General features: G+C 39.1%; 2 protein-coding genes across 5 annotated transcripts in view; one reads left to right on the top strand and one right to left on the bottom strand.

The window, feature by feature from the left end:
- The window catches only part of RNF115 (ring finger protein 115), an 85736-nt gene extending 66082 nt beyond the window's left edge, over positions 1-19654 (top strand). For 2 of the 4 annotated variants that reach the window (XM_074188625.1, XM_074188626.1), the window contains one exon: positions 1410-19653. In XM_074188625.1, coding sequence (XP_074044726.1) covers positions 1410-1541 — 132 coding nt within the window. In that variant the 3' untranslated portion in view covers positions 1542-19653. Of the gene's footprint in view, positions 1-1409 lie in introns of all 4 variants that reach the window. The other 2 variants (XR_012468711.1, XM_074188627.1) reach the window with 2 other exon arrangements.
- Positions 14639-21860, bottom strand: CD160 (CD160 molecule). The gene is given in 5 exon segments (XM_074190086.1): positions 14639-14767; positions 14769-14830; positions 18239-18555; positions 18557-18584; positions 21768-21860. Coding segments are annotated over 5 exon segments (612 nt in total). The 5' UTR covers positions 21844-21860.
- Positions 21861-22586: the final 726 nt, after the last annotated feature.

Below are 22586 nucleotides of genomic sequence, written 5' to 3'. Positions count from 1 at the left end.
AACCTCACAGCAGATGAATTTTTCAAATTAATTTTTTTCAAATTAGTGTTTTCCTCCCTCCCAACCCTCCACCACTAGCAAATATACATAAGCAAAACAAATTTCCACATTGACCAAATATAAAAAATCTGAGTCTCATTTTAGCTTCTGGAGCCATCACTTCTGTCGAAGGAGAATAGCATGCTTCACTTTGGCCCTCTGGAATCTTGATTTTACAGTATTATCATTGTAAAGTTGTTCTGCTCAATTGGTGTTGCATCATTTCATGAGAGAGTCTTTGCCGGTTTCCTTGAAATCATTCCTTTCATCATTTCTGAGAGGGCTCTTGGCTTCCATTTTATTCATATACTGTAATTTGTTTAGCCTATCCCCAGTTCATGGGCATTTCCTTAGTTTTTTGCCACCATAGCAAATGTTGTTATTAATATTTTTGTATCTATGTATCCTTTTCCTTTTTTTTAAGGTTTTTTTTTTTTTTTTTTTTTTTTTGCAAGGCAAATGGGATTAAGTGGCTTGCCCAAGACCACATAGCTGGGTAATTATTAAGTGTCTGAGGCCAGATTTGAACTCAGGTACTCCTGACTCAAGGGCTGGTGCTCAATCCACTGTGGCCACCTAGCCACCCCTCCTTTTCCTTTCTTTTTGGTGTCTTTGTACTACAGGCCTAAGGACCCACAGCAGATATTAGCACTGTCTCTTGTGGTCAGGGAATTATGTAGGTAGCAGTTTGCTCTATATCAGTGGTTTTCAAACTTTTTGGCCCTGGGACCCCTTTTTAGTCTTGAAAATTGACAGTCCTAAATCTTGTAAATACGGTAAATATTTAGTAACTACCTACTATTTGCTGGACACTATGCTGACATTAATAGCTTTTGTTTATGTGGTTTCTGTCTGTATTAGAAATTAAAACTGATGAATTATAAAAATGCTTATTAACAAGATTAGCAATAATAAAACATTTTTTATGAAAAAGATACATTTTTCCAAACAAAAAGAAATGAGAATTGTATGTATTTTTGCAAGTCTCTTTTTGTCTGAATAGAAGGCAGCTGTCTTCTTAGATCTGTTTTTGTATTCAGTCTATTGTGATATATTGCTGTGATTGACTTATTAGAAAAAATATTTGCCTTCATACGAAATGCAGTTGGAAAAAGTAGTATTTTAATAGACAAAAACATCTCAGGATTATTATGAAAATAGATTTGACCTTGGTGGACCCCTGTCAGGATCTTGGGGTGGATCCCAGGGGTCCTTGGACTATACTGTGAGAAACTATTGCTTAATATACTTATCCAATTTTTCGTTGTAATGTGTTTTCTTTTAATCACCTTATAGCTTTTTTCTCCCCCATTTATTTTCTTGTTTTTAAAAAAAGACTGCTCACTTTTTCTCTGGTGTCTGTTTTTCAGCATGATACGTGTCCTGTTTGCAGGAAGAGTTTAAATGGTGAGGACTCAACCCGGCAAACACCAAACAGTGACGCCTCTTCAAGTAGCGGCTATAGCAGTGACAGCCAACTACATGACCCATGGACTTTCTGAAGCTCAAGACCCATTGAGCTGGGGCTGTGGTAGACTTAACTACAAATGTAAATTGTATAAAAAAATAGTATGTGGATATAGGAACCTCACCTGAAATCTCAACCCATAATATTAACGCAATGAGTGCTGTCCCGCTCCAAATCTAAAGTTAGCATTTACAGATGGAATTGTATCTACAGCCGAATGCCTCTTATTCCTGAATTCAGAGTGATGACTTGATTTTATACTTGTGAAACTTAATTATGTGTTTCTTTCAGAATGAAATAAATTCCTTAAAGGTCTAGTTAGGGTTCTGCTATCTGTCATGCTGCCTTGCAGTGGAGGTTCTGCTTTCTCCCCCAGCCTCCATCTCCCCCATCAGTGTATTTTAAAGTAAACGCAGTGGAACCAAAACCCCAGGTCCATTTGGCATAAAGTATTTGTCTTAACTGGATGAAAGTGGCTTCTTCTGGCTGGATTAGCCATGAAGTCAGGTGAAATGAAGCCAGAGCATTGACTGGAGCTTCCAAGAGAAAACTGAAGGACAGTTAAAGTGGGAAAGAGAAAGTGGCATATTAGCCTGTCTCTGGTTTGGCTCATTTTTATTTTTAAAATGATAATTCAGGGGGAGGCAGTTCTCCCAAGAAGACAATTTGGTATATTCTTGTAGTCTGGCTGGGTCTCTGCCCCATTCCCTTGTTAGGAAAGGGTTAAAACAGGATGAAAGCTCAAGGGACAGAGGACTATGACTCTTAGGCTTAGGATCTATAATTGTCCTCAACTTCTAGTTGGTTCCTTGTTTTCTGCCAGTTGTCTTGGGGACCTCCTGAAGACATCTCTTTGGGAAATGAGTGGGATGTTTCCTAAACTGCTTTGAGTGTCTAGTCCATTGGTACTTGATAATTCATTGGTCTTCAGGAATTCAGATTTTTATGTTGTTTCTTTTTAAACCTTTTTTTAAAAACACATTTCACTTGTAAACCTTTGCTGTTCTGCCTGGTTCTTGCTGCTGTCGGAGACATACCATTTGTAGCCAGGCCCCAAAACACATGACTAAAGGAGGTGTCTGACTCAAGGTCCTACTGTTAACCTATGAGCATCTCTATACACATGTACACAGCTCTGTGGAGCGTTCATTTTCTAAAGTTGAATAAATGAAGAAGGTCAAGACTGTTGTGGAACTTCAGAGTGTCACATGGGGCTGTGGTGATGGCCGTGAGGCCACGCTGGGGCTGGGCAGGGCTTGGGTACTGGGGGAAGCTGGCACCAGCATTACCTCTGGAGGTCACCAGTGCTCCCTGGTTTGAAGTTAGGGATAGAACCATTGAAGGGAAGCCCCAGGGAGAGTCACCCAAAATACAAATACCTTAAGAGGTGAGCCTTGACTTCCTGGTTCTTCCTCTCTATCCCCACCCTCCTGTTTTTTTTTCTTTTTTCTTTTTCAACAAACATCATGAGCTTTAGCTCTGTTTTTAGAATATCTTTCTGGCATAGAACTATTGCTGCATAAAGGAGAGCAGCTGGGGCAGGGGCCGTTGATGAAAGGCAGGACTAGCAGGGGGTAATCCAGCTTGGGCCAAGAAGGGAAGGGAGGCACTTCCTTGAGAATCTTTTGGTTCTCAGCATAAAATCTACCCAGCTTAGATCCCATGTGTTAGTTTTGATCTTTTGGGATTTTGTGGCAAGAGGTAGAGGTGTGGTTGGGGTTGGGGGCTGCTCCAGAATCCACTCGGATTTCATTCTCCAAAGTTTTAGACTCCATTGCTATTTTTCGATTGACTAACAAAGATCTCTGATCTGTCATGTCTTCCAAGCCAGATGATTTTTTCAGTAAATGTCTAACTAAAACAGGGCAAGCAGCAGTAGTTACATAAAACTACATAAAATCTCCATTTTACCTACTATAGTGGATTGAGAAAATGAAGAAAAATTGAGCTATTTCTAAGAACCCTCCAGTTTTGGTTGTGCTATAAATTGTGCTTCTGAGAAATGTACGCTTCAGTTCTTTAGTTAAAGAGAATAAGAATGAACAGTGTGCTCTCTGGACAGACAGTGGTCAATAATGATCTAGGGAATAACACCTTTGCTCCTAACCTTCATCTTTTAACTCATACTGTGGACCTGAGAAATAAAAGTGCCTTCCTTTCATTACTTACCAGAATGTTTGGCTTTTCTGATCCTAGGAATTAAGGAGTTATTTCCAGGCACATGCTGCCCTTCCATATTTGGGGCCTTGAGAAGGCAAGAAGCTAGATAGCTGAAATTCACTAAGGAGCTTTGTTTACTTCTGGATCTTACCTAGAAACAGATTTATAGACCTTTTGGAGTACTGCTTATACTGCCATCTCTATGATGTAGTTCTGGATAGAACATAGGTCCTGCTCTCAGAGAACTCGGGTCCTAAAAATAGACAAGTATAGATTGATATCTTACAAATTTTTCTTCTTTTCTCTTTCCCAAATCTTAATTGAAAGTCTCTTAAAGTTTGAGGTCAGAGGGCAGGAATCCTTTCTCTCTCTCTCTCTCTCTCTCTCTCTCTCTCACACACACACACACACACACACACACACACACACACACACACACACACACACACAATAATTAGGGAAGACTTCCTTGAATGAGATATATCTTGGATAGTAGGTGGAATGGTAGGTAGAGGGTTACATATTGTAGCTTCTCTTGTCTAGCTGCAATCTTTAAGGCAATAATTGAACTCAGGATGAATACAAATCCCTGTGGTGCTGGTTCTAATTGGAGTACTCTGATTTTCCTTGCTACTAGAGGCAACTATATTTTATTTTCCACTTGCCCAGATTGTTCTAGCACTTGCCAAACAGGTCAAATCTTACTCAGGTTCCTCAGTTAATTATGGGAAACAGGAGGAGGGAGGGCAAGATAATTAAGATGGTGACACTTGGGATTAGATTTTCTCAAAGGCCCTGATAACTAAAAAGCCATAACAAATATGAAAATATACTTGCTATGAGCAGGTAACTCTGAGGACTGAGAAGCCCCAAGGGACCTAGATTGATATTTGTTCCTTTGTCACTACCTGAACTCCTGCTCTCCCAGCATCACTTATATGAGAGAAGCAGGTATAATTCTTAACTTTATGTACTCAACTGAAAACAACAGATATAGAAGGAATGATTGTTGATTGAATGACTGCCCTAGCTTGTTATCCATGCTGTAAAATTGTTGTAAAGGATGATTGGAATTGGAACAAAAATCGTAGGGGGAGGAATTCATGCTGATTTCTTTTTTCATCTCCTCTCCAAAAAAGGCTTACTTTTTAAATTATACAGCCAGACGAAATCTTAATTTGTATCCATGTGTTTTTGTATATTCTCTTTAAACTTTTTCTTTTTTTCCCCCCAACATTGGAAGAAAGGTGGTGGGTACTTGGGTGGAGTTGAGCAAGAGCATTGTAAAAAACTTAGAAAGTTTAGAAATGCACTTTAGAATCATATCAGCCTGGTCTTTCATTGTACATTTGTAATAAAAATCATCATTTCCATATTCTCAACTTTGACTTCTAAGTTGCTGTGAATTCTTTATTATGGAACAACCAGCTTAGCCCATATTTTTCTATTGTGTTAAGAGGGATATTTTCTCCTTAGGATTCTAAAGGAAAGAACTAATATAATTTGCTCAAGATTTCTATATCTGTTAACAGAAAGGAAAGGCTCAAAAAATTGAGGGAAAAATTGTAATATTTATTGTTTCTATTTTATGAAACCAATGGTCAGTTGAATTCAAAAATAAGGTCTCAGACTATGATCTGATAGTTAACTCTTTTTTTTTAATTTGTGGACTTAAGTTGCAAATTCATCCAAATTGGGTTTGCTACTGTTTTTTTTCCCCAGAGCATTTCTGAATTCTTTCCTTTCAGTGGTTCTGGCATGAATGATTATGGACAAATCATTTAGCTTCTCTGGGCCTCAATTTTTATCTTTACTAAAATGTGGGGATTGGACTAGATTGTCTCTAAGTTTCCTTCCCAGCCTAAATTTTCTGATTCTCTCATTAAGAAATAGAAATTAATTGAGATAACTAAGTGGTAGAGTGGCTAGATCATTGTCCTGGAGTCAAGGAGACCTGAGTGCAGATTTGACCTCAACTACTTAAACTTGGTTTGCCTCAGTTTCAAGTGTAATTTGGGTATAATAATAGTTCCTACCTCCCAAGATTGTTGTGAGAATCAAAAATGAGATATCTGGACAATCCTTAGCACCCTGCCTGGTCCATTGTAGGTGTTACAGAAATGCCAGCTGTTATTATTCTGTTATTTTAGTAAGTATTACCAAAATGTGAGCTAGACAACAGCCTACTGCTACCAATAAAGCAAAAAACAAAACAAAACATTTTCCAGACCCAGCCCATATTAATTTAAGCTTATTATCATCACTGTACTTCAGGCAGGAGTTGACTTCAGTCCCTTTCCTTTCTCAGGAATGTGACTCATAGGGAATTATTGCCAGGCTACCTCCTACCCTTGGGAGGTCACCAATCTGCTCCCTCTAGGTATAAGATACTTATAATTTGTTTCAGAGGATTTGGGAGACTGAAATACACAATTTAGAATTCTTTGTTAGAGTTGATCCTGGCCAAGTTTCTACAGCCATAAATACAAATTGATGTTAAGTGGAAGAGGACCCGGACTGGTGGAGAGAGTTAAAAGGAATTTGACTTTAGGGGGAAAAAATATTTGGTTACAATGGTTGAGAGAAGGGTGTGCATTCACAAAATCTAGCACTGATGTGACTTAAGAATTTCTGGAAGTGGAATCAATGTTCATATTAGGAACTTTGTTAAATCATGAAATTATTTCATTGTCTTACTGTTCAGCATAATACAATTTCCCTCTTTATATCTTTGTTTGTTTTTTCCATTACCTTGAATAGTAATTGCTACTCTCATTTTTGTTTAGCTGAGGTATAATTTTATTCCAGCTGTTTATTTTAACTGAATTTTTATGTTTCAATTGTATTTTTGGTACGTAACATGTTGTATACATTTATTTTCTAATCTATTGTACTATTTTATGGGTGAATTTATCCCATTTATACTCACACTCATGATAGTTTATTTTTTATTTCTCTTGTTCCCTTATACTTTTTTCTTCTCTATAATCTTTACTCATTTCAAGTTGAATATATTCCTACACAAAATTATGTGTGTGTGTTTGTTTGTGTGTGTGTGTGTGTGTGTGTGTGAGAGGGAGAGAGAACTTGTGTTAATAAATTGATCCATCTTTTCCATTTCCCCTTTTTATGCCCCTTCCTCCTTTCCTTTTTTCTTAAAGCATCTTCAAAGCATAAAAATGTTTATAGATCTTCTGTCTCAATTGACTATCTCTTTGATTCCTTGTGACTATGATTTTGAAAGAACCATTTTGATATCCTCTCCATTAGAATGTAAATCATTCTTATAAAGTCTCTTCTGACAATTCACTTGTATATTTACATTTTAATTTTTCTTGTGATTCCTGCAATAGAATAATTGAATATAATTTTAGAAAAATTATATATGATAGACCATTAACAATCATTGAATGGAATTAGAGACAAGGTCATTGTATTGTTAGTTTTGTTTAATCGGTCTACCTTGTTCCAAGAGACCTCTAAAAGAGTGGCAGTAGTCTGTAAATGTTTGTAATGTAAAAACAAGACATATCAATAAAATATTTAAAAGGCCTTGTACTTTGCCACTTATGGCAGATGGCAGCTGGGAGCGACAATTCCACAGGCATCCCTTAGAAATACTGAACTTCATGGAGGGAGACATTCAATGGCAGTAGTTCTTCCCTGGCTTCCACTCACTCCCAAGGAGTACATGGATAGATTGCAAGGGAGACAGTCAGTCTGAATGAAAAAGAAATTTACTATTTTCTTCAGTTATGAATTTTTTAAAAAAAATTTATTTAAGGCAGTGGGGTTAAGTGACTTGCCCAAGGTCACACAGCTGGACAATTATTAAGTGTCTGAACTCAGGTCCTCCTGTCTCCAGGGCTAGTGCTCTAGCCACTGTGCCACCTAGATGCCCCCAATTATGAATTAAAAAAGAAACAAAACATGATTCTGGGAAAAGGTCCATGGCCCAACAAACTTTAAAAGGCTCTGCATTCAATCCTTTTTAGATTCCTTTTATCCTTTTTAAGATTCATAGTTGATCCACCAGAGATGAGATCATCCTTTATTGATAAATTTGGTGGGTTTTTTCCCCAGTCCTCATCCTTCTTGATTTCCACTGCTTTCATCATAATTGACTTACCTGCATCTGAATGTTTTCACCTTTGTCTGATTGAGCCTTGATCTTCTCTGGTTCAACATTCTCCTACTGCCTTCTTAAAATATAGTGATTTTCCAAAGCTCTGCTTTGGCTCTCTTTTCTTTTTTTTTTTTCTTTTTTTCTTCCTTTTTTTTTTTTTTTTTGCGAAGCAATGGGGTTAAGTGGCTTGCCGAAGGCCACACAGCTAGGTAATTATTAAGTGTCTGAGACAGGAGTTGAATTGAGGTACTTGTGATTCCAGAGCCAGTGCTCTGTCCACTACGCCACCTAGCCATCCCCTTTTCCTTTTTTTTTCTTTGTTGCTTTTTTGGGTAATTTTATCAATTCCTATAATTATCCTCTCAGTGCAAATGACAATCTAATCTTTTTCCTAAATTCCAGCCCTATATTAGCAATTGCTCACCAGACTGATGTCATGGAGGAATGGAATCTCAAACAAACATGTCCAAAAGGGAATATATTTTTTTGAGACTTGGTCTCTCTGCCTCTCCTAGGCTGGAAGTTCAACAGCCACTCATTTGCCCATTCCCACCACATGTCATCATGGGGACTCTGACCTGCTCTTCTGACCTGGTGGCCTGCTGCTGGTGTTCACTCTTAGCTCTGGACCTTACTTGGGAAAACCTATCTGCAGCACAGAGCTCTCAAACACCAAGAATTCACTACTAGCCTCAACCTAGCAGGGACTGTGGCCCTGTACCTCCCCACCTGGCAGAACTTGGCTAGAATATTTTCTCCAAACTTAAATTTCCTTTCAATTTACTCTTTTCTGTGAGTAGTGCCACCATCCTTTTAATCATGCAAGTTTGCAGCTTGAAGTTTATCTCCTTACCTCTGAGGTTCATACAACCTCATTGTCAGTTTACCTTCTCATCATTTCTAACCCAGATAATTACAATAAATTAGTAATTGATCTTGCTGCCTTCAGTCTCTTTCATTTCCAGTCCATCTTGCATGCAGATAGCCCATTGAGATTCCTCTAATTCAGACATCTTCACCATGTTATGTTCTGATTGAAAAATGGAAAAATAGAATTGTGGGATGACAGATTTAGTGTAGGCAGTGTCCTCAAAGGCCTTCTGAACCAATTCCCTGATTATACAGATGAAGAAACTGCTATTTAGAGAAGTTAAGCAACATGAAGGGTCACACAACTAGTCAGCTCTTTGAACCCAGGTCGTCTTGACTTGAAGGGCATCAGCTTGCTTTCCTCAATCCTGCTCCTCTTCTGTCTTTCGTTTTATTCCATATTATTCCCTTTTGTGCACTCACCATTTTTAGTCCCAGTTGTTTGTTCTGTTCAGTGTACAAAATAGTTCATCTCCCACCACCATTCCTTGATTCTATAGTGATTCTCCATATCTGGAATGTCCTCTTGCCTCACCTCTACCTCTTAAGAGTCCCTGTCTTCAGAGTACTCTTCAAAGAGTGTTCCTCAAGTGATAGTAAGCATGGTCTTTCCTTGAAATGATTTAGTTTATGTTTTATTTGCTTGTGTTTGTTTATCTCTCTCCCCAGTAGACTCTCAGCTGACTACTTGAGAGAAAGGGCTGTTTTGAATCTGTATTCCTAGGATCTAGCATGTAGGCTAATTACATTACCAAATGTTTGAATTAAATGATCACAGGCAGTGAAACAATCAGAGAGGAATAACACTGTCCATCCACATCTTCTTTTGCTTCATTCTTCCTAATTCTTTTCTTCTTTTTAGTTTTTGCAAGGCAATGGGATTAAGTGGCTTGCCCAAGAGGCCACACAGCTAGGGAATTATTAAGTGTCTGAGGCTGGGTTTGAACTCAGGTACTCCTGACTCCAGGGTCGGTGCTCTATCCACTGTACCACCTAGCCGCCCCCTAAGTCTTTTCTTCTAATCCCCTCTCTCTTCCTGTTCCTGAATCCCCATTTCCTCACCCCAGCTCTTGCTTTACCTTTCTTTCTAAACACTTAGCTCTCTTTGGTCAAGATATTCCATCTCTTTCAGTCCCTTGCCTCTTTGATTTGCTGCTGATTGATTTACCACTTTGAAATAACCTCAATTCTGGGTTGCTCCTCCAAAGTGTTCCATTTGTTCCTATTCAGATGCTGCTGAAGGAAACTGTCCTACTGTGCCAGCTGTATCTTCATTACAGATTCGTTATCCCCAGAGACTATCTAAAATGCTCATTAAATGTCAGTTAGTATTAATATTAACTAGGCTTCCACTGATGAGTAGCATTCCTTCTTTTTTCCTGGACTCAAACAACCTGGTACAGTGGAAAGACTATGGGAAGACCCAAGTCTGAATCCTGAATCCACTTATTAACTGTGTGACTTTAGGAAAATTATATAAACTCCCTGGATTGAAGTTTCTTCGTCTGTAAAAGGAAGGCATTGAACAAGATAACCTCTAAGGTTATCTTCCAGCTCTAAATTGATGATCCTATGAATTCTGACACATAATATTAATCATAGCAGCTATTCTAAGCCTTTTTTCTGTTGAGAAAATAGAGGCCATCAATTGTGGAATTCCTCTTCTCCTTCCATATCTTAGAACCCTTCCATATCTCTGACTATTCTTTCCTGTAGTTTTAGAAAAAGAGGTGGTCAGCCTTTCTATTTAGTAATGTGCTTCCCTCGTGTCCTCACATCTAGATCTTGCTCCCTCTATCATCCCCATTCTGGTCTGCAGTCACTCTTTATTCACTGGTTCCTCTCTTGCTGACAAACACGACTGTTTCTCCTGCATCATTATAGCTGCCATTCCCTGAAGCTATTGTTTTTGGTCCTTTCAAACTCTAAGGGAAAATAATCATTGCTTCTATTTCCTTCTTCAACAACTTGCAGGCTAGTTTCTAATCTCACCACTCTACTGAAACTGTTCTCCCCAAGATTATTAATGGTCTCTCTTTAAAATACATATGTATGTATTTACTTGTTGATGATTTCTATTTCTTCATCATTATCCCAAGTATTCCTCCCTTGCCTTGCCCCAAAGAGCTATCCCATTTTTTAAATTTTTTTTATAGGAGGAAATAGCACAACTGATCAGTATATTGGAAAAGTCTGAAAACCTGTGCAGTATCTAACAACTATGGATCTCCTGTCTGTCCAAAGGGGTGTATTGGGGTTCTTCTCTCATATCTTCTCATTTGGGTCTTGCTTGATCTTTGTAATTTTTTGCACTCACTTTTGAGGTTTTGGTGTGGCGTTCTTTCCATTTATAATGTTTTAGTTAATTGTATATATTTTCTTGACTCTACTCACTTTACTCTGCAACAGTTCATATAGATCTTCCCGTGCTTCTTTGTATTCATCACATAGTAATTTGCCATTACATTCATGTACCATAATTTATTTAGCTATTCCCCAATTAATGGATGTCTATTTTATTTCCAGATCTTTGCTATCACATAAAGTACTGCTATAAATATTTTGATATATATGGGGACTTTTTTCTTGTCAGTGACTTCCTTGGTTATAAGCCCAGTAATGAATGAATTAAAAGGTATGTATTTAGTCATTTAGTTTGCATAATTCCAAATGGCTATGACATCTTTGCTAGTCAACTGATAATCATTAAATATTTAATTATCAGTTTGTCTACCAAAGGAAATCTTTGCTCCTTATTGCCTTAATCTGAAATTAAGAGCCCTTCACAGTCTGGGTCCCTTCTGTTTCTCTAATTTCCAGATAAGTTAGTCTAATTTGGGGCTTTTGATCTTTCTCTATTTGTCCACCTTAGTGCCTTTGTTTCCTCTTTTTAATCCACCTGAACATTCCTCATGCCACATCTACCTGCTGAAAACCTGTTGAACATCCAAAGAATAATCAATGGAGTCTTTTTAAATGGAATCTGCTACCTCACCCCTCCTCAAATGCAAACTTCTTCTAAATCTTGAAAACACCTTGTATTTCCTTTGAAATTGAGTCCAGGGTGCAGTTTACCATTTTCATTTATATTTGTTCTCCACTAGCATCTAAGCCCTGTGAGCCCAGATATTTTCTTAGTCTTATTTGTCTTCCTCTGTAGGTTTTAGTATTGAACCAGACAATGGCCTTGCCTTTCTAAAAGCTCATCTTTTTATTTATATGAAAATGAAATTGGGATTCTCGATGGATATTGCTTAACAGATGATTTTAGCTTCAGGGTAAGCAAACCTTCCATACCAACCTCATCATTTTATTAATGAGAAAATTGGCTTATTTTCCAAAGTCATAGAGCTAGCCACTGGAAGAACTGGGAGGAAGAACAGTTTTCCTGACTCCTGGTCTGTTGCTATTAACTCCCCATTCCAAAGTACCTTCTGTTCTTAATGGAGTTTATGATGTGAAATATAGAAGGAAAAAATTAGCTTAAATTTTAGCTGAGATTTTCTTTCAGGGAGTTTGGTGTCTCTGTTTTTGGAATCTTTCCCAGACTTGTTACAAACCTATGGGAAAAAAAAAACAGAGGTTTGGATTAGTGTACTAATTAGTAACTTCAAATACCAGCAAAACTCCTGCTATTAAAAAAAATACTGTACAAAAGAGTGGGTTGGGGATGCATAAAACCAAGTATTTATAGGGAGTCATGAAAAATAGATGAGTGGGCAAAGAAAGGAGTAAACTAAATGCAGTATACATTAAATGCTTACTTGGGTGGTGGATAGGTCCTTACTTTCATTCACTTGTCAAGGGAGGATTCAAACCCAGTCTTCCAGGCCCTGTCCGTGGTGCTGTGCTGCCTCCCTTTAGGGATAACTAGTGCTCAGTGTAATCAGGAAGGAAGGAAGGCTTGTGAAAAATGAGTGACAGAAGCAGTGGATGGAATAAGACAAATTGTGCTTTGGGAATGTAGCCTCTGAGCCTCAGTTTCCTCATTACTAAAATGAGGGTGGCTTTGTGAGGGTTTTAGATAATCCTCAAGATTCAGTTCTACTTACCAGCCTGTCATTCTTTAACTTACATGCAAATCAACCTGATTTATGTGTACTTTCAAACACTGGGATCTCTTGTCCTTTCAGTTTTGCTAAACTTTGACTCCTACATCTCCTTATACCTCAGTGGCAACAGTCAGGGACCCGGAATTCAAGAGTAGCAGTGCCCCCAAGCACCCCAAGTGCTTCCAGATTGACTCCCTCTGCCCACTGAGGGAAACAGCCCTTGTGGAGATGCAGCCTGGAGGGAGCTACTTCTTACAGATGCTAGAGCCCCTGCCTCCTCTCAGCAACAACAGTCTCCAAAGACCTAGAAAAGAAAGTTTTCAATACCAGAAGTATAATCTTGGTACTGTCCGATGGCTCCTTATCAGAAACAATTGTGATTTTATCAATAGAAATGACATTCAAGGTGATACAGGATCCACTGCTTTGCTGCTGCCCCCCTGAGAACCAGCTGTCATGCAGCTGCAACCTATACATGGCTGGGCCTCCATGTGGATGGCAGCTCCTTGAGCAGGACCAGCTCTGGTTTTCTGTTTGTCTTTCCAGCCCTTAACTCAGTGTATTAAGGACTTAAATGCCTCTGCATTCATTCATGAAGTGGATAAAATACCTATCCATTTAATAGGTTAAGAAATTTAGGGTTTATTTGGTAGACAAAAGGAGCAATGTAAGCAATTGGGCAATAGGGACATCAGAACCATGCATTGGAGGATAAATATGGCAGTTGTATAGGACAGATTGGAGGAGGGAGGACCTTACAGAAGTAAGGAAACCAGTTAGGAGACAAATGGTAAAAAAAATATTTGGGGTAGTAGCTATGAAAAGATGTAAGAGGGCAGCTAGGTGGCCCAGTGGAAGCAGGAGCTTACTAACTTCCTAGGGTGACCTTGGGCAAATCACCTAACCCCAATTGTCTTGCATTCAGAGCCATCTCCAGTCATCTGGCCACTGAACCTAGATGACTCTGGAGGAGAAAATGAGACTGGTGACTTAGGATTAATACTTCCTCACTCAAATCTTCATGTACATGTCACAGAATCACCACCCTGATGTCATGATCTTTTTTTGAGAATGAAGGTCAAACAACAAACAAGGTGGAATGAATAGGAATCCCAAATTTAAAACTGACAGGGACCTCGACAATGTAGTTGAAACGTCACATTTTATAGATGAGGGAATTGGGATGCATGGATGATTAGTGATTGCTCCAAATTCATACAGAGCCAGAATTTAGTCAGAAACTCTAGACTTCAAATCTGTTACTGTCATCTACTGTATGTGATTAGGGAGAAGTAAATTCCTTGCTTACATTTATTGACAATTCAGTATATATTTGTCAGTTGAGAAAAACTTGAAAAAGGAAATGTAAAAACTTTTCAGAGCTTTTAAACAAACACAGCCTTGATGTCTGGTCCCCAAAAGTGTCCCTTTTTCTGTTACTTGAACTTTTGGGGGGAAGGGGGCAGGAAGTGCCTGACTCATTTTGATAAAAATCTTCCCCTCACAGTTAGGAGATACTTAGATTCTTTGATGGTTCCCCAGGGTCTATATTGCAGTTGTTTTGACATTCAAATTAGCCTGACCTTTCCATCCACCTGTTATTCTATCCCAGGGGCTGACTATAGTCAGGACCTATCTAGCAAATCAAAGTCTATCCTTTCTGCTTTGCCTACCTCCATATAATGTCTAATGGCTTATTTAGCATTTTTCCTGCTTGTCCTCCAGGGAAGGATTAGAAGGAGTTATTGGATTTTTGATAGGTCTTTTTTTCCTCCAGGAAAGGGCGACTTATCCAAAGAAAGCTTGAAATCCTGTGAATTCCCTCCCAGTTCAAGACAGTTCCAGTCTCTTCTGTGTTGTAATGGGCTATTTGTCAGTACGACCCCATAGTGGCATACAACAGTGATGCATAGAATTGGGTAACTAGTTTTTTCCCCCCATCATGTACAAGATCCATGGCCCCAATCCCCCTTCTTGGACAAGGGCTATCAAACCTGAGACCATTAGTCCCCAGATTTTTCCCTCCAGGGAACTTGTCTTCAGTGATCTTTTAACTGTAGCTAGATAAAGTGTCTTCTTGGTATTCCAGTTTTGTCTTGGTGTAGTTCCCTTTTTCTGGTTCAAAACACAACGATCAGGGGCGGCTAGGTGGTGCAGTGGATAAAGCACCGGCCCTGGAGTCAGGAGTACCTGGGTTCAAATCTGGTCTCAGACACTTAATAATTACCTAGCTGTGTGGCCTTGGGCAAGCCACTTAACCCCATTTGCCTTGCAAAAAAAAAAAAAAAAACCTAAAAAAAACACAATGATCAGGTTTAAAGGGTCATTGAGTTTATTAATCTGCCTATATCAGTTTTCACTTTTCATAGTCACTTTAAAGTTTGCAAATTGCTTTGTAACATCACGCACAAATAAGTATTAAATGACTGCTTTTGGATGGTCATTTTTTTTAGGCTTTTAAATCACTATCTATGATTTCTTAAGTGTAGGAAATTCATAAAATAAAAACTCTCTCCACTGATAAGATAAGTCGTATGGTGCATTTAAGGACCTAATTTTTCTACATTGGTTGTTAGGAGAAAGGAGAGAGGCTATGTGTTTAGATCTGTTCCTGAAGCAGTTAATGGTTGTTTTCTTGGCATATTGTGAGATACTATTTGCAGCTCATTTGGTTGGATTGAGTGCCCTGTTGTGTTTAAATGATTGAAGCTGTCTTATTGTTTATTATGAACATCAACAAGCCAACATGGCCTCCAGCATCTTTCTCTTGAAACAGCCCCTGCACCATTCCAGACAAATGAGAATCTGGACTATGTCTGGAGGGCAATTAAAATTCCTAACTTACTTCAGTTACTCATTCATATTTCTTACAAATCTATTGGGAAGAATTGTCCTTGGGTCTAAGCTAAAACGCTTTATATTGTCACTTCCTCCATTTAGTCTTGTTTGGCCTTCATTAAGATGCCCCAGGAAAAACTATTGTACATGGATTTTCTGCTAAAGAATTTTTGATTTTGGCTGCCTTGTCTCTCTGTTAAGACAATGACAGTGTTGTAAGGTAATAGGTTTAGAGTTGGATGAGATCTTAGAAGCAGCCTAATACAACTTCATTTGGAAGAGAAGGAAACTAAATAGCTTGTCTCAGATCACACAGGTAGTTAGTGACAGAGCAGGGATTCAAACCCAAGTCTCCTGACTCCTACCTCTGCATTATTTTCACTTTACCTTACTGTCTTCCAGGTGTTGCTGGTATAGCACTGGGAGAGTTAACAAATTCAGTCAAAATTGACTTCTTTATGCTGATAAGGATAGTCCCGAAAAAGAATTTAAAGATCCGCTAGAAGTAAAATGAGATGATCTTGGTGCAGTCTCACTTCAGCACAGTGGAATTAGGAAGAAATACCCTTGTAAAGCTTGGGAAGCACCCCGTATTTGCAAGAGATCTGAATTTGAATCCTGCTTCTGACATTTACCAGCTATGTGTGTTGATAGGTAAATCATTGAACTTTACTGAGCCTCTGCCTCCCCAGCTGTAAAATGCAAATAACAATGGCAGTAGAGCCCTGTTGTGAAGATAATCACCACAACTGATGGATAGCACCTTCACATTTCTGAGATTAAACATATTAAAGCTCACAATCTTGGTTCCTTCTTACATTTTCTGTATTGTAGCATATTACCTCTATGTATGTCCTAGGTCTAGCCCCAGAGGCCCACACAGGATGCTCCATCTCTCATGACTGTCCCTTCCGGTTGTTGCCTAAGCCTAGCTTTCCCTGCTTTCTAACTTCTACCTCTTAAAAATCCCTTACTTCTTTTAAGACTCAACTCAAGTGCTTCCTTTTACATTGAGGCCTTTCCTGGGGTTCATCTCTCCTGGTGTCCTCCTCTTAAGCTCCTGCCTTCATCTACTCTATGTTTATCTTTTATACTGATTTCTCCTTTTAGAATGTGAGCTCTTTGAAAGCAAGGTTTTTTCCCTTTGTATACAGTCCCAGAATTTAATTTAGTGCCTGGCACTTAATAAATGCTTGCTGACTGGTTAATTTGCAAAGTGATTTACACATAGAGATTGTGTATGTAAATCTAAAAGCACACTAAAAATGTCAGCTGTTCTTCCTACTGTGCTGAAAAATGGGGAAAGGAAAGGGAATTTATGTCCTTGATTTTCACCATTCCCACAAAAGTTCAACCATTGAAAAAAAGTTACTACAAAGAGGAGGCAAAAAGAACCAGAAATTGCCTTGATTAGCAAACATTTGATCTCTTTGCCACATGGAGAGAAGTGGCTGCCAAACACAAGATGAGTTTAGAGTTTAGAATGAAAACTAACTCAGGAAATTCTATAGAGAATTTTCATAAAATTATGAAAAGCAATAGAAGCTAAAACAAGTCTTTGGAAAATTTAATGAGAACCACAATCATCAAAGATCATCTCACTCTGTAGGAGGGGTCCTGGTGTAGTGGAAAGCACCAGGAGAGACTTGTTCAATTTTTGCCTCTTAACACTTAATTGATTGTCACTGCAAACAAATTATTCAGTTACTCTGAATCTTGACCTCCTCCTTTATTAATGTAGTTGGGCAGAAGGCAACAAATGAATATAAAATGCAACACATTTATCAATGTTTTTATAATGATCTGCTCCCATCATCAGTGGCAGTGGAACCACCACCCCATTCGGGCCCTAATGTCTCAGTTCCTGTTATGTTACACAAGAAAATCAAACTAGAATTTAAGAAGTCAAGTTGAGTGTTGGATCAGACCAAATCCCCACTGAGGAAATTTGTGGCATCAGCAAAGTTTTGAGAGCATAGAGACAGACAACAAGACACATCAAGAAAGAGATAATCCCACAAGAATGGAAAAATAATAATAATGAATATTAGTAACCTCCTCCAAAGCGATTAAAAATACCAGTTATTGTTAACTCAGAAACCTCCTTTCTCATCTTTAGAAAGTCTTTATGATAAGTGATCTACAAATGGGTCAGAGGTGTCCTTGAGGAAAACATGATAAAGGAACAGGAAGACTTTCTGCAGTGTGTTTTCTTTTGCAGTTTACAACATTACATGAACATGACTAAAAGATACGAAGAAAACATGAACTGCTAAATCTATGGGATGATGCTAGATCAGAGTTAAAAGGGCTGGGTTTGAGTCCTGCTTCAGGCACTCATTATTTAAGTGACTTGGTAAAACACTTGGCTTCTTTGGAGGTTGATTTTCTCATCCATGAAATAAGAAGGTTGGATTAAATGAATTTAAAGGTTTTCACTGATTCCAACATTCTTCTGTTCTTTTAATAGGAGGACATGCCATTATGGGAACAAGCCCAGAGGGCCTCTGTGTGTTGTGGCCTCCCTTTCTCAGTTTCTGGAGCTGCCCCTGACCATGAGTTGACCCCGATTGCCATCCTGGTCAGTGGCTTTGGGAAGGGATCCCTGGACAGCATGTGTATGTGCTGTGTGGAGAGACTGGAAGCTAGTGGCTCGGGCAGAAGCCCCTGGACAGTGTGGCTCACCTGTGATAGTCACAGAGATATAGTGGCCCCAAAGGAGGATGTTAGAATTCTGACTTCTTGCACAGCACTGGTAGATTCCACTATCTGCCAGTGTGACATGAAGTCTGCTACAGACTGTGGAGATGTAGTGTTCCTTCAAAGTATTTTCTTCCCCCTTTTCCATTTCCCTTTTTAGCTTTAGTTCTTGCAAGCTGATCTGTGAAGAGCAGTCTTGTTACATCTTCTTACACCAAAACACAGTGAGACCCTTGGCCTCTCCTTTCTTATATGACAGAGTACAGTTTAAACTCAGTTTTTCTCCTTCTTGCAGGAAAACTTTTTCTGGAGCTGAAGATGTCCATGCAGCCTAGAACATTAGAGGAAAGGTTAGCCTGCAGAAGCTGGGCAAAAGTGGCACTACTAGTCTTATGGCCCAAAGAGGTCAAAAAAAAAAAAAAAGGAAAAAGATCTGGGTCCAAAAGGATTTCTAACAGCTCTTTTTTGTAGTTAAAAAGAACTGGAAATGAAAGGGGTCCCCAGTGACTGGGGATTGGCTGGACAAATTACAGCATACTATAACGGAATATTATTGCACTGTAAGTCAAGAAAAGGGAACTTGGATGAATGGTGAATAGGGAAGTGAGCACCACTGGGAGAAATATCGATGTAGTTAGGACACTGTAAACACCATCAATGAGCTGTACAGTGACTGGCCATGATTTCAGAGAATGGATGATGGAGCCCACTACCTACCGCCTGTCAGAGAGATGATGGACTCAAGAAACAAGAAATGGACTCAAGAGGTGAACCATATACATTTCCACAGGACCAATATGAGGATTTGTTATAGATTTTTTTTTTGTTTTTTGTCCCCCAAATTTTTTGGGAGGGAGAGGTGGGAGGGAAAGAAAATAAATGCTTGTTAATTGGAAAAAATAAAATAAGTTTAAAAAATTAAAACCTGAGGTGGATTTATTTAAAAAAAATAAAAACTGGGAAAAAGAAGTCTAACCAGGACAGGAAATTTCTCTTCTTTCTTGTTGTCAATCATTGATTACCCAGCAAGTAGTATTTACTAAACTAGAGGAAAGAGAGTTATAAGAGAGAGCTTTAAGAACTTTAGACCAAGGGGAGGCTAGGTGGTGCAGTGGATAAAGCACCGGCCCTGGAGTCAGGAGTACCTGGGTCAAATCCTGTCTCAGACACTTAATAATTACCTAGCTGTGTGGCCTTGGGCAACCCACTTAACCCCATTGCCTAGCAAAAACCTAAAAAAAAGAACCTTAGGCCATCTAGTCTAGCCCTTACATTTTACAGCTGAAAAATGAGGCATCCTAGTCTGATTATATTTTGTATGTTCCCACTTAACGTATGTCTTGTCTCCTGCATTTGAATTTCAGCTCCTTGACGGTAGGGGCTGTTTTTGCCTTCCTTTGTGTTCCTAATGCTTAACATAGTGTCTGACACAAACTGTAAGCTTTAATTGATGCTTATTAATTATTTGCCCAGGATCATACTGTGAGCAAGTGTTTGGGGTCAGGATTTGAACTCGGGTCTTCCTAACTCCATGTCCTGCACTCTATGCACTGTCCCATATTGTACTGGATGAGCACTAGCATCCCTTCTTGGCCAAGTTTCTGTGATGTTGAGATTCTAGGATGCCAAGATTTCAGAATCTTTGTTATTGAGGTTCTATGATTCTAGGTATGATCCTAAATTATAAGTCTGACCCTATACATGTGTTAGTCTGGTCTCTTCAGTGCTTTGAGGGGAAGAGGACAGTTCTATCCTTCTCTTGTATCTTCCTCCATAGCACTTGGCACAGCACTGCTTATCAAATAGTAAAACTTCAAGGTATTGACTAATGTTAAAAAAAAAAGTAGGACCCATGCATGGAAATGGACTCAAGTCCTTAGCATGAGGAAGCTTTGTGGCCAGTTCCTCTCTCTCCTCACCCCATTACCCCATTTATTCAAATTGCACATTGTCTTTTACTCTTCAAGGTTGCCTTTGATATTCATTTTAATCTGATAACTGGATAAAATGTTGGGAGTTGTGAGAGATAGTAGACTCATAGTATGATTTGTCTAAGACTGCTCCGTGCCACTCATTCTCCTCTGTTCCCCCATTTCTCCTCCCCTGAGCTCCAACAATGAAATGACTTCCCTTGATTGGTTGTAAGTTCCTTATTACTTGTGAGCAGTGAGCAAAGGTTGGATAAGCTCTTGTCACAGTGGTTGTAGGGAAAGGTCACACCTTGTGTAGGTAGATGTTGGGCCTAAAGATCTCTAAGGTCTCTTTCAGATTTATGAGTCTATAAGATTCCCAGGGAAAGGAAATATTAGGGTTAGGTAAATAATTTTATCTTTAAATGGTAGGAAGTATGGTATGGTAAGGAAGGCCCAGATTTATTCAGTTGAATTTGGTGGTTATGGTCTCCCACAAAATAGTCCTTAAGTGAGATAAGACCTCAGAGGCTTTTTTGGTTCACCCTGTATCTCAACATACCTGTTAAGTTGTCAACTTGAAGACCACTCATGAGGGGAGTTCATTACCTCCTGAGATGGCCCATTTCATTCTGTATTATTCGAAAGACTAGGAAGTTTGGTTCAGCTTTTCTGGATCAATCTGATTATAGCTCATATCTCTCCATCTTTTTAACAAGAAGTACATGATACACTATATCAAAATGCCTTGCTAAAATGTAGACAACTTTCTACTATTTTTACAGCATTCCCTTGACCTTCCAATTTGGTAAGATGTTGGGGGGGGGGACCAAGAAACTCATGAAGGGAAGCTTCATGCTGACTTTTCATGATCATTGTCTCCTCTTCTGGATGTTCACTAACCTTCCCTTCAGTAATATTTCCTACAGTTTTTTCTAGGCATTGAATATCACTAGGCAAATTAATTCACCACTAGAGTCCATTTTCTTTTCTGTACCATGAGAGGATGGTAGTAGATCGTTTCTGAGATCCTCTCCAAGTTTGATATTCTATTTCTGTGATTGGCTTGCCATAGAACTTTGGACAAGTCACTTGGGCTTCAGTTTCTCATTTAGGAAATGAATAAATTGTGACCATTGTTCTCCAAAAACCCTTCATGTTCTAAAGTTTTGAGAGGTTGGAATAATAATACCACATTTGAATAGGACTTTTCAGTTTTCAAAATGCTTTCACATACATAGGCTTCTCACAGTACTGAGAAATGGGGGTTATTCCTCCTTCCAATCCTTTCCCTCAACACTGCCCCTTACACAAATGAGAAAATTGAAGCGTAGTCAAGCAAATTGTCTAAGGTAGTGTTTAGATTTGAACTAGACCCCTTCTCTCCCGATCCAAGATCTTTCCTTGTATCATACTCCCAGTTTGGGGGGGTAGAGTGAACTGGGGAAGCAGTTGTCCTGAAATTGTTCCAAGATAGAGTTTGTCCTTTGAAAAGTGTTAGAATGATTTAGAGTAATTTCTTCCTCCCCCTAGAAAGGTGTTTAGTGTCATTTCTTCCCCAGCTATGTCCTGACATGACTTGCTATTTAGGGGTTTGGCCTTACCAGCTCTTTTAATCTCCACCACTACTATCAGGACAGCCATGAGAAAACATCTCAAGCCAGGTGCCATCAGCAGCATCTAGGGCTGGAACTTAAGAAGGCAGGTTCTCTTTGATGGCCCCAGCTTCTCCTTTCTGAAACAAGAAGACCAAATGGGCAAGACATCATGAGGACAGACATAAGGATAGCTAATGACCATCAGGGATCTTATTCCACCCAAAGGCTTTCATTTTAGTGAACCAGAGCTCACAATTGAGAAGATTGGTTGGGAAGGGAGAAGTCATTTCATTGGGATGGAAAGGAGTAAATGGAAGAATGTGGGAAGGGGAATGAGAAGTACAGAGAGAGAAGAATGAGAAGGAAAGAACAGAAGCATGGTTGGAGATCAAGAGACAGGAGATGGGGTAATGAGGGAGGGAACACTTTGATAATAGCAACTTGATTCTATTGAGCACCTTTAGTGGTAAAAAAGTGTCTACAACTGCCTCATTAGGTAGAGCAGCTAGGTGAGTCACTGCTGAACCAGGTGGCCCCATAGTGCTAGGCCTGGAGTCAATAAGCCCTGACTTCAAATTTGGCTGTGTGAACCTGGGCAAGTCCCTTAACCTTGTTTGCCTTAATTTCCTCATCTGTAAAGTGAGCTGGAGACGGAAATGATAAAGCACCCCAGTACCTGTGCCAAGAAAACCCCAAATGGGTTCAAAAAGGGTCACACACAACAAATAATTCAACAGCAAAAGAGGTCAAGGTGATCAGAGGTTGATGGCAAAATAGTCTGCACCTGTTTTAAAGTTTTATCTGAAAAGAGGGAGGGGTTTAAAT

Source organism: Macrotis lagotis, chromosome 5 (genome assembly GCF_037893015.1).
Source record: "Macrotis lagotis isolate mMagLag1 chromosome 5, bilby.v1.9.chrom.fasta, whole genome shotgun sequence".
NCBI lineage: Eukaryota > Metazoa > Chordata > Mammalia > Peramelemorphia > Peramelidae > Macrotis > Macrotis lagotis.
This window is presented reverse-complemented; position numbering and strand designations above follow the sequence as displayed.